The sequence below is a fragment of the Neophocaena asiaeorientalis genome, unplaced genomic scaffold (genome assembly GCF_003031525.2).
Source record: "Neophocaena asiaeorientalis asiaeorientalis breed wild unplaced genomic scaffold, Neophocaena_asiaeorientalis_V1.1 scaffold1189, whole genome shotgun sequence".
In the NCBI taxonomy this organism is placed as follows: Eukaryota; Metazoa; Chordata; class Mammalia; order Artiodactyla; family Phocoenidae; genus Neophocaena; species Neophocaena asiaeorientalis.
This window is the reverse complement of record NW_020175540.1, coordinates 330217-346105: the sequence shown is the minus strand read 5'-3', so window position 1 is coordinate 346105 and position 15889 is coordinate 330217. Positions and strand designations below refer to the sequence as shown.

The following is a 15889-nucleotide window of genomic DNA, read 5'->3' as shown; positions in this document are numbered from 1 at the left end:
AAGAGGGGGGGAGGGAGAAAAAGAACCCTTTTTTTTTTTTTTTTTTTTTTTTTTTTTACCAGATTGGATGGGCAGGTGGAGAGTGCCAAGGGGTGGAGATGTTAGATCTTGCAAGATCAGAATCATGGAATAAAGAAGCCTCTCTGTGCTGCCTGTTGTGTCCTGGGTTCTTGCCTGTGGGGATCTGGGGACTGAGGGTTCTGAAGCTGGGGAAAGAAGGTATCCTATCCTTCCTGGATACCATCTTGGATTCTGTGCCCATCCCACTGTCCCATCCCACCAGACATTTTAAGTGGCCCTTGTTCTCCCCTTCCCTGCCCTTGCCTTCCGGATCATTGTGTAGGAACCAGTGACTTCATGAAGTTTCTCCGGAGCCACCTGCATCCTACTGCTCTGAAGTCACTTCCTGCCTGAGGTGTGGAGGCAGCAGGGAGAAATCAGGAAGCCACTAATAATACCAACATGTTGGGGGATGCATCTGTGCAGGGGAACTTAATGCCTGGACACCCTCTACCACCACCACCACCACAGAAAATGGATAGGACTTGGGTGCCATAAGGATAATAGGAGCTGGAGGTGGCAGTGAGAAGGCTGTGTGGTTAGAGCCAGCGTGCCAGCTCTACCCCTCCCCCAGCAGCGGAATCCATCCAGTGCCTAGTACACACTTCTCTCCCACCCTTTCCCCTGTCCTGTGTGTGTCATGGGTGCACAGCCTTGTTCTAACCAGAGGTTAAGGGGTCACTAATTCTGATAAGTGGACTTAAATTTTGGACTTAAATTCCTTTTGGACTTAAATTCCTCATCCATGAAATAAGTCCATTAGCATGGAAGGAATAAGTTCCTTCCAACGTTTACAGTTTGTGGTTGTGCTTCTTAATCTTTTAAAACCCATGACCTGGGTTAGATTTTTTTTTTAAGCACAAAACAAAGAAACTAAACTAAAACCTTCCTTCCCCTCCCACTGCAGCTTATCCCCTGTTTAAAATAAGACCAGCTTAAAATAAAATAAAATAAGACCAGCTAATATTACTTAACTCCTACTACATGTCAGGCCCTAAACTAAACATTTTAGTGTATAGATTTTCTAATTCAACTCCCCTGACAACCCTAAAAGTAGGTACTATTATTAGCCCCAGTTTACAAGTGGGGAAACCAGCTGAGAGGTTCAATGTCTTGGCCAAGTTAAGAAGTGATGAAACCAGGATTGGAACTATGATTTGATTCTAAAGACTGCGCTCTTAACCACTCTGTTATACAGCCACACCAATTTCTACATCTTTGGTACAGTCCCCACCGGCCAAAGTTCTAACTCCACTTAAAAAAAAAAAAAAAGCTTCTTGGGTATGATTACTTTTATTTCCCACGTATAAAAGTATACGGCTCAATATGCTTTTTTAAATTACACAGCCTCCCTCCGCACCCCAGCCCCACTTGTCTGGGTATGACCCCTTGAGTTCAAATTTCAAGGTCAGTGTCCTAAGGATCTTGAAGCCAAGTCATTATAGTGCTCTATAAGGCTGGAGGAACTGAGTACTGGTTGGGTAGGAGGGGCTGATTGCGCCAGTGGTCATGGCTTGTCTCTAGTCTATCCCATCATGAGATCAAAAGCTGTGATTAGGAAGTGGTTGTTACTAGAGGGCAGAGGAAAATGTTCCAGCCCCACTGAAGACGAGGGCTGGTGGGGCTCTGAGTGAGCTCAGAGTTGCACTTCCTCTCCCCAGTTATTTTTGGTCTCTGTGACCCGTACGTTTCCTGTTAGTGGGAACAGAAGGGACAGGAACGAGTTCCCAATACAGAAATCAACGCCAAGAGTTCAAGAGCCCAGTCCCCTCTCTCTTTCCTTGGCCTTTGAACCCACTCAGGAATCCAGGCATCTAGATTCTAGTGGCCTCAGGCTGCCCAGCTTCCCAGCTCCCGGGCCCCTCATCAAGCAAGTATGTGTTTTCCTCTCCTGAACCAGTTTACCAACTACTAACGCCCAGGGACTCCTTACGTGCGCATCTCCGTGCTGAAATCTGGTCGAATTGGCCCGCTAGTTGGACAGGAGACCGAAGCTACCTCCTGGTTGGTTCCTGGGTCACCTAGGGGCCCGTCTATTTAGCCTGCTAAAGTCCCCTCCTCACGCCTGCGCCCCACTCACTGCCCCAGAACAGGTTCTAAAGCCCGCCCTGCCCTTATGGCTCCGCCCCCTTCTGAGGAGTCCCGCGTTCTCATTGGTGAGCTACAGACAGGGATGTTGGCCGGGCTGGCCAGGTGCAGACACTTCCAGTGATAAGATAGATAATCCACCCTGAGACCTCAGGGATGGGGCCCAAACTCAGTGCTGCCCCCTGGCTCCTAGACCGAAAGTCAGCCCTCTCCTCCGTCTGTCCCGCCCAGGCCTCGACTCTCGACTCACGGCCGGCGGAGCCACGCCCCCGGCGCTGAGCGCAGGGCTAAGCGCCAGCCTGGTCTCCCTACCTATATCGCCCCCGCTAGGGGAAAGGCGCAGGCGCCTCACGCAGCCTCTCTGCAGCTTTCAAGCCCTCGTTGGTACTTTCCTCTCTACCATCCTCTCTTCCCTGCTCGGCTGCGAGTGGTCCGGCTGGGTGGGTGGGCAGAGGTGGAACGTCCTGAGCCCTGCTCCGGAAGGGGCTTAAGGCGGCAGCCCTGTTACCTCCCAGATGGCACTTAGGGCCGAGCCCCCCGACGGGGGCTGGGGGTGGATGGTGGTGCTCTCAGCGTTCTTCCAGTCGGCGCTGGTGTTCGGAGTGCTCCGCTCCTTCGGCGTCTTCTTTGTGGAGTTTGTGGCTGCGTTTGAGGAGCCGGCAGCGCGAGTCTCCTGGATCGCTTCCATAGGAATCGCGGTGCAGCAGTTCGGGAGTGAGTGCTGCGCCTGGGTCCAGAGTCCTGTGACCCTCGACCCTCGGAAGGGAGAGGAGATGCGGGGACGGTAAAGGAGATGGTGGGGGTGGGGTCAGTGCTGGAGAAGGACGCCTGAGATCTTCTCTCAGAACCCTTCCTCTTCTCCAGGCCCAGTGGGCAGTGCGCTGAGCACCAAGTTCGGGCCCAGGCCTGTGGTGATGGCTGGGGGCATCTTGGCTGCGTTGGGGATGCTGCTCGCCGCCTTTGCTACCTCCTTAACCCACCTGTACCTGAGTATTGGGCTGCTCTCAGGTGAGACCCTGGGCAAGGGCGGGTCAAAAGCCTGGGTCTTTTTGGCCTCTGGACTTTTACCTTCTTCCTGCTCCTTCCAAAGGGCTTAGGGAGACGCTGAGAGAAAGTTTTGGCTAGCACCTGTGCCCAGAAGGCAATTTTGTTTTTAATTACATCGGTTTATTTATGGCTGCGTTGGGTCTTCGTTGCTGCGCGTGGGCTTTCTCTAGTTGCATCGAGTGGGGGCTACTCTTCGTTGCGGTGCGACGGGCTTCTCTTGGCGGTGACTTCTCTTGTTGCGGAGCACAGGCTCTAGGCGTGCGGGCTTCAGTGTTTGTGGCATGTGGGATTTATAGTTGTGGCTCGCGGGCTGTAGAGCGCAGGCTCAGTAGTTGGGGTGCACAGGCTCAGTTGCTCCGTGGCCCTTGCTCCTTCCCAGACCAAAAGCTCGAACCCGTGTCCCCTGCATTGGCAGGCGGATTCTTAACCACTGCGCCACCAGCGACGTCCCCCAGAAGGGAATTCTTAAGAGAGGTGACTAAAATGATAAACAGGTTAGGGGAAATCAGGAAATTCAAAGACACAAGCCCAGGGCTAGTGGGACTGGAGTGTAAAAGGAAGAATTACTGTAAAATTGTGTCAGATGTGAAAGCTGTGAAATAGATATCATTATCCTATTTACAGATGAGGAAAGGCTTTAAGCTTATGCAACTTGGCAAGTGAAGTTCACACAGCCAGAAATGGTAGAGCCCAGGTCTAACTCCAGAGTTCTATGGTAGTTAACTTTGCAAACATTCCAGAGTCCCATAAAGTATATTACCCCCATTTTGCAGATAAGTTTGAGGCTAGGAGATTAAGTAAATAGACAAGGTCATACAGCTAGAAAGTATCAAGCTAGGGTTGTAATTTACACCTGTGCTACATTCCGCTGCTGGGCAGTGTTGGGATGATTGTGTGCCCTGAGCTCCTTATGGGTCCCTCAACCCCCATTTCTTCCTTTTTGACAGGATCTGGCTGGGCCTTGACCTTCACTCCCACCCTGGCCTGCCTGTCCCGTTACTTCTCTCGTCGGCGATCCCTGGCCACCGGGCTAGCACTGACGGGCGTGGGCCTCTCCTCCTTTGCTTTTGCTCCACTCTTCCAATGGCTGCTCAGCCAGTACGCCTGGCGGGGGGCCCTGCTGCTGGTGTCTGCCCTCTCCCTCCACTTGGTGGCCTGTGGTGCTCTTCTCCGCCCACTCTCCCTGGCCGAGGACCCTGTCGTGGGTGGCCCTGGGGCCCAACTTGCCAACCTTCTCCATCATGGCCCCTTCCTCCGTTACACCGTTGCCCTCACCCTGATCAACACTGGCTATTTCATTCCCTACGTGCACCTGGTGGCCCATCTTCGGGACCTAGATTGGGACCCACTGCCTGCTGCCTTCCTACTCTCAGTGGCGGCTATTTCTGACCCTGTGGGGCGTGTGGCTTCTGGGTGGCTAGGGGATGCAGTCCCAGGGCCTGTGGCAAGACTCCTGATGCTCTGGACCACTCTGACTGGGGTGATACTGGCCCTGTACCCTGGGGCTCAGGCTCCCACAGCCCTGGTGGCTCTGACTGTGGCCTATGGCTTCACATCAGGGGCCCTGACCCCAGTGGCCTTCTCCGTGCTGCCTGAACTGGTGGGAACTGGAAAGATATACTGTGGCCTGGGACTGGTGCAGATGGTAGAAAGCATCGGGGGGCTGCTGGGGGCTCCTCTATCAGGTAAGGGGACTGGGATTTCCAGGTGGGTGCGGGCTGCCACGTCATACCATTCAGGGAGGTAATTGACATTATAGTGTATGTGAATACTGCCCTCTGGTATGGAACATACACAGCCTGCATGGACAATCACAGCAGCCCTGAAATGGGTCCAAGGTGGCAGGGTACCTACAGTTGGGGTTTTCAGAGGACCTGGTCAGACCCGGCCAGACATAACATGCCAGTGTCTGCCTCTTCCCTTGGCCCGCTGGGCCCCAGGCCAGGGGTCTGAGCCATCTGGTCAAACTTCTCCAGGCTCCTGAGGCCAGAACCTTCAGACCCTTAACATTTTCCTCTTAACTATTAACTGAAGGCATGGAAGGGAAGGCCACAGCTACTGGAAAGAAAGGCACAAGTGTGCCTGACTCCATCCGGATCCCCAAATCCCCACTGGCTGGTTCAGAGATCCTTTCTGAAAGCAGGAAGGTGGTTGAAATGGCCTTTTGAGGCCCCTAGGGAAGCCTGAGTTCTCGAGCTCCTCCAGTCCTACCTTGAGAGTTCTAATTCTTCCAAGATGATGGGTTAAGGATTATTTTCTTCCCTCCACCCCAAAATGTGTCTGAGTCCCAGGAAACAGATCACCCATGTGTATTTTCTCTCTTGAATCTAGGCTACCTCCGGGATGTGACAGGCACCTACACAGCTTCTTTTGTGGTGGCTGGGGCCTTCCTTCTTGCAGGGAGTGGAGTTCTCATCACTCTGCCCCACTTCTTCTGCTTGTCAGCTCCTACCTCCAAGCCCCAGGACCCTGTAACAGAGGCACTGGATACCAAAGTCCCCCTGCCCAGGGAGGGGCTGGGAGAGGACTGAACTACAGGAAGGGGGAGTCAGACCCAGAAACCCAGGGGTTGTTGGCTCCAGGTCTTCTGCCCCATCTTGGCACCCACAGAACCACAGTGCCTTAAGCATCGTTATCTGCCTCCTCCCCCCCAGAGCAGACCTGGGGCTCCTGCGATGTGTGTGCCAACCCTTTGTATTTTGTCTTATCTCTTCTTTGCTCGCACAACGTTTTCTGAAGGATCCAGGAGTTCAGCCTGCTCCACTGAGCTGTGAATCGACTGTGGAAACTCAAAGGCCAAGAGACTTATCATGTTTTACATGTGATCTCTAGTGTTGCCTCCCACATTTCTTCCCTGAAGACAGATCTTTGGGAAAGAGGGATGCCCCTTTGAGATAAAACTGAATAAGAAAACCGGACAATAATCAGAACCTCAAAAAGAATTGGGGCCCATATGCCTGGGTTGGCTGAATGGGGTCACGCTGGGGACTGGAGGGGAGGTATCCAGGAGCTCTGGTGACCCAGAGCATTTAACCCTGGACTCTGCTCTCTGGATCACAGTTCCTCCTACTTGCCCACTGACCTCCCTCTTTCCCACTATCCCCTGTAACTTAGGAAAGAAATTAAGAAAATGGTGAGGGACATGTGGGGGGTGCTAGCTGGGGAGGGGGAGATAAAGCTAAGAGAGCTGAAGTCTGGGTCTGGGATTCTTATGTTTTCATCAGGCCAGTAGAAGGAGACTGAAATGCAGGAGAGAGTTATCTGGGAAATGAGGATGGGGCAGCTAGCACCCATGAGCATCCCCCTCCTCCAACAAACTGAAGCTGATAGGCAGACAGTTTCTCAAAGATTTCCTGTTATAATGGCAAGAACTTGGGCAAAGAGAAATGGACTGACTAGACAAACACCCTTCCTGCCTCGCACAGCTTAGGGGGATCCTGTTCCTATCAACCAGCCTTTTTGGATATTTTAAGTAGAATGTTTGCAGCATCCTAGATTGCCTAACAATTGGAGCTTGTAGGAAAAGCCGATAGAAAGTCTTTATTGGGGGCGAGGCTCAAACAAGAAAAGGGTCAACAAGTGCTGTCCAGAGTGGAGTGAGGGCCTCCTGGGGGGAGCAGGGCAACCTGAGGGTTGGGGAGCAGCTCCCCCCTCTTAGGGGGTGGGGTGTCTGGACGTGAGGCTGGACGGCAGGAGGGCAGCGCACTGGGCAGCCCCATGTAGATGAAGCTGCCAGAGAGGATGAAAGAGCTGCACACGAGGAAGGAGGCGGTGAAATCTCCTGTCTCATCCCTTAGGAAGCCTGAGAGGAGGGGAAAAGGAACTCAGAGGCCTCCGTGCCCAGGTGCAGAGGAGGGGTGCGAGCGGATCTGCTGGCTCAGGCCCTTACCTGACAGGGGAGGGCCCAGAAGCCCCCCCAGGCTCATCAGCATCATCACCAGCCCGGTGGCCTGCACCACACCGCCGACGCCCACCAGCCCCGGGAGCACGCCGAAAACCAACGGGGCGTAACTTCCGGCGCTCAGCCCGTAGGCCCCAGCCGCGGCCAGCAGGGGGCCCCCCCAGCTCTCCTCGTTCCCCACCACCGGCACCAGACCCACCGCCAGCAGCCCTAACCCTGTCAGGGCCCCGAACATCGCCAGCAACCGCGGGAGGGGCACCCAACCCTGGTCCGCCAGCCACCCGCAGAGCAGCCGGGCGCCCGCGTCCCCCACGGCAGCCACCGCCACCACCAGCACCGCCCCATACCCCCCCAGGCCCCGATCTAAAGCGTGAGGGGCCAGGTGCACGTAGGGGACGAAGTACCCGCCCCCCACCAAGGCCGTGCCTAGAGCAAAAACTAAGAAGGCCCGGCGTGTGAAGAGACCTAGGCCGAGGGCAGCTAGCGGGCTTCGGGGTGGGCCCAGGGGGTCTCCAGGGAGCGCCAGGGGTCGCAGCAGGGCGCCACAGGGGGTGAGGTGGAGGGTAATGGCGCCAAGGAGGAGCAGGGCGCCCCGCCAGCCGAAATTATCGAGGAGGAGCTGCAAGGCGGGCGCCAGAAGCAGCGAGGAGGCCCCGTTGCCCGTGAGTGCCAGCCCCACGGCCAAGACTCGACGGCGGGAGAAGTAACGGGAGAGGGTCCCGAGGGCAGGGGCGAATACCAGGGCCCAGCCGGAGCCTGCAAATGGATAGGACCGGGTGAGGACAGGAGCTGGGGATGCCTGCCCCCACCATCCCAGCTCGGCTGCTCGCAGGAGGCCCTCGCGCCCTCGGCCTCCAGCTCCCGACACGCTCTATCTCCACCATCACCCCTGAAGAACCCGGGAATCCCTCTCTCCTCACCAGCAAGGACGCCCAGGCCAAGGTAGAGGTGCAGCAGACTGCGGGCGAAAGCCGAGAAGACGAAGCCGAGCGAGGTGAGGACGCCCCCAACCATCACCACGGGGCGCGCCCCCCAGCGGGTGCTCAGGGCGCTGCCCACTGGGCCTGGAAGGAGGCGGAGTCAACGGAAGACACGCTCCTGGACCCCCAAACTCGCTCCAACACTTCTCATTAACTGTTTGCCTGGCGTAAACTTCTCCCCCTGCCTAACAGCCCCTCCGCCTTGACCTCAAGACCCACTATATTCTAGAACTTAGGTACACTGGTCGACCTTTCTTACGTTGTCTGGTAATCAACCAGGTGTGTCCCCCACCACTGCACTCATGGCCCCTCCACCCCGGTTCCCGCCTCCCACCTCGGGGCCCCCCCTCACTGGCTGCCTGCTGCACGGCCAGGGCCAGGGCGCTGACCCACGCAGTGTCCTGAGCGCTTCGGTCAAAATGCTCCGCGAGGTCAGGGAGGGCGAGGCCCAGGGAGCGTAACAGTCCGTAGGAGAGCCCATTCACCGCGAAGGCTGCGGCCGCCACCACCCATCCCCAGCCCCCGTCCGGGGGGCCGGCTGGCTTGTGGGTCATCACCGCCTGGAGGAGGGGGACCACCTGTGAGAGAAGTCTCCAGGTCAGTGCCTCCTTTAGGGACCCGGGCATCCCTGAGATCCAGCTTCTGGCTCTTTGCCCAGGGTGGGCACGTCACCCTGAGCACGACAGGACGGAGACGGAGGAGCCTAGGGACAGAACTCCCGGGTTCGCGCGATCCCGGGACTGGATGACAGCCGGATCCCCCAGGCCTGAGACTCCCCCTCCCACACCCCAGTCTCCCTTACCCGACCTCTCCGGGCGGTGCGGGGAGAGGAAGGGCTCGGCCCGCTTTTCTCCCTGCTTCCGGGGCGGGCGGGGCCCCAGAGGGAGCAAATATAGAGATGGAGCCCAACTTGGACGGGCTCTCAAGGTAAACAGAGAGCTCCACAGGGGGGCTGAGCCACCTGGGACGGGGGGAGGGGTACGGAGGGCGGGGGCGAGCTGAGACAGCCAATCCGCCGAGCCGCGGGTGAGGCCAGACGCCGAGTCCTACGGGGATTGAATTATCCACTTACACCCCCAACCCCGGGGAAGGGAGGGGTGAGGAATGAATGCCGCCACGCCCACGCCCACGCCCACGCACCTGCCGCCGGCTGTGCACCCGGGAGACGCGTGGATTGCAATCTCCAGCCTGCCCAACGTCGGTAGGCAACGCACGGAAATAGGGGTAGTCCTCCCAAAGCCTGAGTGGATGAGTACTTTCGTTCTCAGGGAACGTTGCTGGAGAACCTGGTAAAAGCTCTCGGATGTTAAATCACCTCCACGGAGTGTATGTTGCGTGCTTAACAATAATATGCCCTCAAGGACGGAGGAGAAGGAAGAGGACTTCCTTATGATGGGCCAGGGACATGTACACATGTCATCTTTCATCTTCACAATCACCCTGTGAAAAAGGTGTTCTTCCCATTTTACAGATGAGGTAACTGAAACTTAGGGAGGTTAGGTGACTTGCCCAAACCACTCAGCTTAAAAAAAAAAAAAATGGTGGAAATATTTGAATTTGGGTCTGTCCAACTGCGGAACCATACAAGAACAGACCTAGGACTGAAATAGAATCCGCCACCATGGAGGGAAATGGCCTGGAGACAGTTTGATGCCAAACTGACCTGGAAATGGTAGAGCCTTTGCAGAGCCAGAGAGTTTATGATTCTGAGATAGGGGTTACTGGGAATACAAAGGATTCTTGAGGTCAGAATCGCTGAAGATTTAGATTAGAATTTTAAAAACAAAGTTAAGAAATCCGATAATTGAACCCAGGTATTGGTTTCATTGGTTTTTTTTTTAAAATAAATTTATTTACTTATTTATTTATTTATCTTTGGCTGCATTGGGTATTCATTGCTGAGTGTGGGCTTTCTCTAGTTGTGGTGAGCAGGGGCTACTCTTCCTTGTGGTGTGTGGACTTCTCATTGCGGTGGCTTCTTTCATTGTGGAGCACAGGCTCTAGGCGCGCAGGCTTCAGTAGTTGTGGCATGTGGGCTCAGTAGTTGTGGCTCACGGGCTCTAGAGCGCAGGCTCAGTAGCCGTGGTGCACGGGCTTAGTTGCTCCGCAGCATGTGGGATCCTCCCGGACCAGGGCTCAAACCCGTGTCCCCTGCACTGGCAGACGGATTCCTCAACCACTGTGCCACCAGGGAAGTCCAGGTATTGGTTTCTTGAAAAAATTTTCCTTTTTACATTAGGATTAAGTTTACCATTAATTTACTTCAGCTGTTTGATCAAGGGATGTGTTCTTTGATTTAATTTTCCAACAGTGTCAGAGAAATTGGCAGTTTACAGTTTGGCGTATGCAACATCCGAAAGCCACGTGGTGGCAGTGTCTCCTAATGGTTGAGAACGTTTCTACAAATAAAGAAAAGAAAAACAGCTTCTTAATCAGTGAAACTGTAAACCTAACAACACGATCTTCGAGGGCTCTCCACTGCCTATAGGAGGTAAAAAAAACAAAACAAAACAAAATTCTCTACTTTGGGCATAAGGCCTTTCACAATCAAAGGTAGACTATCTGTCCATCCCATCTCCCTCCCCTCTCTCCTACACCCTTCCATCAGCCGCCTGTATGGACATTCCTAGCTTTTTCTCACTCCTCAAGTTTTGCATATGTCATGCCCTTTGCTTGAGATGGCCTGGATGGGGTACAGGAGCCCTGACACACACACCCTAGGAAGGTGGTCTCACCAGCTTCCCTAGCTGGGTGTGCTGTTGTGAAAGGCACCTGGGAAACAGAGGCAGCATATCCTCAGCCAAGGGGAAGGCACGGAGCCCACTTCCCGACACGGCCGGCGAGGACTCTGCTCCAAGCTCAATGAGGCCAAGTGAAACAAATCACTCCCTCTCCATGGTGAAGCAGAAATGCAGGGCAGTCAAAGAGGAGACTGGGTCCTCAGGGTCTGGGAGTGGCACTGAGCACCTTTACAGGATACTTATGAACCAACAGGGCACCCCAGAGCCTGGGGCTAGGGTGATTGGCTGTGAAAGGGCACATTCATCTTCTACCTCATGTTCCCTGTATTCTTAGCCAAACTTACTATCACTGAACACATCTTCTGCTCATGGAGCTGTGAAGGAAAAATATTGCCTGCCATAGAGTAAACAAAGGATATTGCAGCCATCAAGCCATCACATTACAGCCACCCCAACAGTGAGCCCTGAGGGAACTCACGATGGAAACAGGATGCCCCCAATCAAACCATCAGACACTGCAGCCCTCCACCCCCAACAGTGCACCCTGAGGAGACTCGGGATGAGAAAGCCCAGGATACTGGCCGCAGATGGCTGAGGTGCGTATCAAAGGAATAATTTCAGTGAGCCCAGACCCTTGCATCTTCCCATACATGGAAAAGTGCTGAATTCCTTAAGATATCTGGTTTTCTTTAATTGACATTAATCTTTTGATGTTCCGACTACCTGGTCTTTGTTGCAAAAACTCCTGGATATCCTGGCTCCGCCCCTTGCCTCTTCGGAGCAATCTCTGAGTTATCTGCCATACTGTGTCCCGGGCTTAAGTCCTCAGTTTCGTCTGCTGAATAAAACATAACTCTCAACTTTTAGGTTGTGCATTTTTCTCAGTCAACGAGCAAATACAGCAGTGAGGTTGGGAGAATGAATTCCCAAGCTAGACTTCGTGGATTTGAAGCCCATCTTTGCCACTTATTAGCTGTATTACTGTAAGCAAGTTATTCAACCTCTCTGTGCCTCGATTTCTTCATCTCTAAAATGGGGATAATAATAGTAGCTACCCGATAGGATTGCTATGGGAATAAAATGAGACACTGTGTATACATGTATGAATAAGGGACTTAGAACAGTGCCTGGAACATGATATATGTCAGCCCCTCTTGCACCCCTGCCCCTTCCCCACTGGCTACACCTACTGATGCCGCAAGGTTAAAGAACCACATTGGTCTGGTGAGTTCTCAGTAGAACTACACAGCTTTATAAGACGTGAATGGCTACAAAGAGAGGTTAAATGGTGAGTGGTTTTCTTAGCATTTTTCAAAGTTTAGGAGAAAATGCTGGTCTCCCTATCTCAACTCTAAAAACAAATGAGAAGAAAAGGAGTCAAAATAAGTTTTGTTCATTCACTTCCTCATACAAAATATTTATAGACACCTACCATGCCAGATGCTCTGCTTAGGGCTAGGGATACAACTATGAATGCTACAGTCTCTCCCCTCCAAGCCCCCACAATCAAATTAAGAGAAAAAGTGAAATAAAGACATCTCAACACAATGAAAGGGACGCAGACACCATAGAGTGGTGCATGGGAGGAATTGACTCATTCTGCTTGGGCCTGCTGGGAAGGCTTCACAGAAGAGGAGCTCTTTGAGCTGGGTCTTGAAGGATGAGTAGGAGTTTGCCAGATGGCTGTGTGGGCAGGGGCATTCCAGGCAAAGGGAACTGCCTGTGGAAAATCACAAAGGCATGAACCAGCTTGGCACATTGTTTATTGTTTGGGGAGCTGTAAATAGCTGCTGTGTGGAGAACAGGGAGTGTGTAGGAGAATAATGTAGGACGAAGCTGCTGGGGCAGAGGGTCCCATCATGAAAGGCCAGGCCAAGGAATCTAGATGTTTTCCCGGGGACTGATTCTTCTCAAAGTTACCCCTGATGCAGCAGTCACTAATATCCACTAATACTGGAAGCTGATCACAGAGGGGAGAGGACTCATACCAGAATCAGAAGGGTCAGGAGAGTCTGGGGTGTAGACCTTTTGTGCAGGGGACGTTTCTTTGAACTATCTTGTTTTACGTTGAAAATTTTGCATCCTTCTTCATAATCATTGATGCATATCTTCATAGGAAAGTTATGCTTTAAATGACTAGATAAATTATTTAAGTTTTTCTTCCCAAGTCCTCCTCTGGGCAGAAGCCACCTCTGGGAAGTCATCCCGACCACTGATCTGCGTTAGGTGCCTCCCCCTCTGCCTACTCACCCCATCTGAGCACTTTTCAGCCTGCAGTGACATCATCCTTTTTGCCCTCCACCCCTACATTGCCCCTACACCCTGAGGCCCAGGAGGTGGGACCTTGCATTATTGATCTCTGGATCTTTAACACCCAAAGGTACCAAGGTGAATACAACTCACTGCATGAGAGAAACACTGAACACGGGACCCACTGAATGTGTAGACTCAGGGCCTCGTGCTCCATCAGATGTGGCGAGATCACAAGTGGCTGCTGATGGGCCAAACTGGCAATGTCCACCCACGTAGAGAAAGCTCCAGAAGCAGACGCTGATCCAGGTCGGGTCTAGGGAGATCAGACAAGAGGGGCAAGGTCTGTCCATAATTTGCTTTGGGGACCACGAGATCAGGGAGTGTGTCTGTGTCTGTGAACTCTAAAACTGCTCTGGGACTTTCTCCTGGGAGCCCCTGTGAGAGGTTCTTAGGTCCTCTGGGGCCTGCAACCTCTGGGTATCCCTGAGCTGAGCCCAGCCATTGCCTAAGGACACCCACTGGTGGCTCCCTCTGCAGAATATGGATGGGAAGGCAGGGGCGGACAAGGATGCAGGGCATCACCCATAGGAAACATGGCTCTATTTGAGGTACACAAAAATATGAGGCTTTCCCGTGTTTGGCCCAGCTGATCTTGGGCTTCTAAGTGCCTAATACAGCTGCCTCTCACCCCTCGCCTCCCAGAATCTTCTCCTATCCCAGCTCACCCAAGACCAAGCCATGGGAAGTCAGCATAGACCTCAAAGTGGAAGAAGACCACGACCCAGGAAGGGGCCAAGGACACAAAGGTCAGGGCTTGTGGTTCAGGCCAGGGGAGCACATCTGCTGAGACACTCTGTAATGGGGGTGGGTCATGAAACAGGAAGATGAAAGCGCCCACTCAGTGGGGCTTAGGATGTGCAGAGAACAAATTTGCTCGGATGACCACGCCTGAATGGGGAACTGAACCAGGTCCCCTGAACCTTCTGCTTGGGCTGGGGCTGGGTAAGTGGTTGCTGAGTCTGAGGCCAGGGGAGGCTGGTAGTGGGCTTGAAGTTGGCACAGATGAGACAGAGCTGAGGCTGGAGCTAGGTTGGGGCCAAGACCTAGGATGCGACGGGAGTTCCAACCCCACGTTACTCCTCTCTGAGCCCCTCTACCAAGTTTGTCTCTGGTGCTTCTTCAATCCAGTCCCCAATCCCTTCCCTCTGCCACCCTCCCGCCCCCCACCTCCCCAGCCCCACCACCTGCTGAAGATCTGGAGCGTCTGGCTTTTGCATCTCTCTGGACAGCCCAGCCTCCAGGACAGGAGATCAGGATGGCGGAGGAGCACCTAGCTAAAGTCTTTGCGCCTGGTCTGCTTAAAGATCCAAATATGTCTTACTCCAGCATTTTCTGCTTCTGGGACTTTGCCCAACATGTGTGTCAAAGTCCTTAGTTGTAAGCCACAGGCACCAACTCTGACTTACCTAAGGAGAGAAACGATTGATTACAGGATAGTGGGTAACACTCAGAATTACCAAGAAGACTACAGAACTAGGTTTGGCAGGAACACAGACCGGCCACAAGTCTAAACGAGGGGCCAAGGCCACTGCTGTCGCCATCGGACACTAGATGTCGCTGCCGGTCTTTTGCAGCCACTGGACCTAGAAACCGCTGCTGCTGCTCAGAAACATCCTGTTTGTTTGTTTGTTTGTTTTGAGAATTATCTTTTATTTTGGTGGATAAACTGAGGACTTAAGTCCAGGAGACAGCCCCTCAGATCGCTCTGAGGGACTGTTCCAAAGAGGTAAGGGAGGAACCAGGATACACAGGAGTTTTTGCAACAAAAACCAGGTGGTCAGTACTTCAAAAATTACCGCTAACTAAAGAAAAAAAAGACATCACAAGTTAATGAATTTAGCACTTTTCTGTGTATGGGAAGATGCAAGAGTCTGGGCTCACTGAAATCATTCTTTTGATATACTCCTTAACTTTCTAGGACTGGTATTCTGTTTTCTTCCATCCTGTATCCCCTGAGGGTGCACAGTCCAGGCAGCTGTAGTGGCTGATGGCTTGATGGCCTTACTTGATGGTCAACAGTTGAAAATATCTTCTCTGCCTCATTCACCTCTAGCTCCAAACTCAAGTCCAGGGTCGTGCTTCTGACCACCTGAGCCTCGGTCATGTGCTCTTATCACAGCTGGAAGGGACACCAGGAGAGTGAGTACCTGGTGTTTTCAGTGTTGACAGGTACATGGGTTCTGCTTCCCATCCAAAATAATAAGGTGGAACATGTCAATCATACCTCAGTAAAGCGGAATCATCATCATCATCACAGGAATTTCTCGAACAAAGGAAGGGTTTTAGATGCGAGACAGCCCAAAATGTCCACTAAAAACTGGTCATCAGGATGGGAATGGGATTCAAATTGAGGCAGCAGGGTGTGTGCATCCTGCAAAAACGACTTGGACACGGTGAACTGTGAAAAACATGGTTCTTGATTCCCAAATCCAACGTTTTCTAGGTATCTATTAAAAGGTGGTAATACTTCAAAGCATTGTTGGCGAGACTTCAAAGAAATAAAGCTTGGAAGGGACCAGCACAACCGCAGGCAGGCACATGGTAGGCATTATACAAATGCAGGTTGCCATCCATTTCATTTCCTCCCATTTTCTGGCCACAGACAGTCACCCCTTCACCTCTACTCTCGTCTAATCTCTATTCTAGTTCCCTGTGCTCCCATGTCTTGATCTGAGAGGGGGAGTCACACCAGAAGGGGCCAGTGATGACATATGTCTTTTCCCCTCTGTGGTACTATATATATATATACCTGTACATCT

At 52.9% G+C, this 15889-nt stretch overlaps 3 protein-coding genes across 5 annotated transcripts in view; 2 read left to right on the top strand and 1 right to left on the bottom strand.

Annotated features, from left to right (window-relative positions):
- Positions 1-153, top strand: part of BCL6B (BCL6B transcription repressor) — a 6005-nt gene extending 5852 nt beyond the window's left edge. For both annotated transcript variants that reach the window (XR_003001273.1, XR_003001271.1), the window contains exon 10: positions 63-153. The gene's annotated coding sequence lies outside the window, so the exon portion shown is untranslated. The remainder of the gene's footprint in view (positions 1-62) is intronic.
- A 2325-nt stretch (positions 154-2478) lies between these two features.
- On the top strand, positions 2479-6387 carry SLC16A13 (solute carrier family 16 member 13). Its single transcript, XM_024731387.1, has 4 exons — positions 2479-2862; positions 3013-3156; positions 4143-4880; positions 5527-6387. The coding sequence occupies exons 1-4, from the start codon at positions 2664-2666 to the stop codon at positions 5724-5726; spliced, it is 1281 nt and encodes a 426-aa protein (XP_024587155.1). The 5' UTR covers positions 2479-2663; the 3' UTR covers positions 5727-6387.
- A 326-nt stretch (positions 6388-6713) lies between these two features.
- Positions 6714-8986, bottom strand: SLC16A11 (solute carrier family 16 member 11). 2 transcript variants are annotated; one of them, XM_024731386.1, is made up of 5 exons: positions 8879-8986; positions 8429-8654; positions 8017-8160; positions 7085-7852; positions 6714-6997 (listed from the first exon to the last, which is right to left on the bottom strand). In XM_024731386.1, exons 2-5 carry the CDS (start codon positions 8628-8630, stop codon positions 6768-6770), a joined length of 1344 nt encoding a protein of 447 aa, XP_024587154.1. In that variant the 5' UTR covers positions 8631-8654; positions 8879-8986; the 3' UTR covers positions 6714-6767. The 2 variants fall into 2 exon arrangements, with proteins under 2 accessions (XP_024587154.1, XP_024587153.1); XM_024731385.1 differs by lacking the exon at positions 8879-8986 and having other exon boundaries at positions 8429-8849.
- Positions 8987-15889: the final 6903 nt, after the last annotated feature.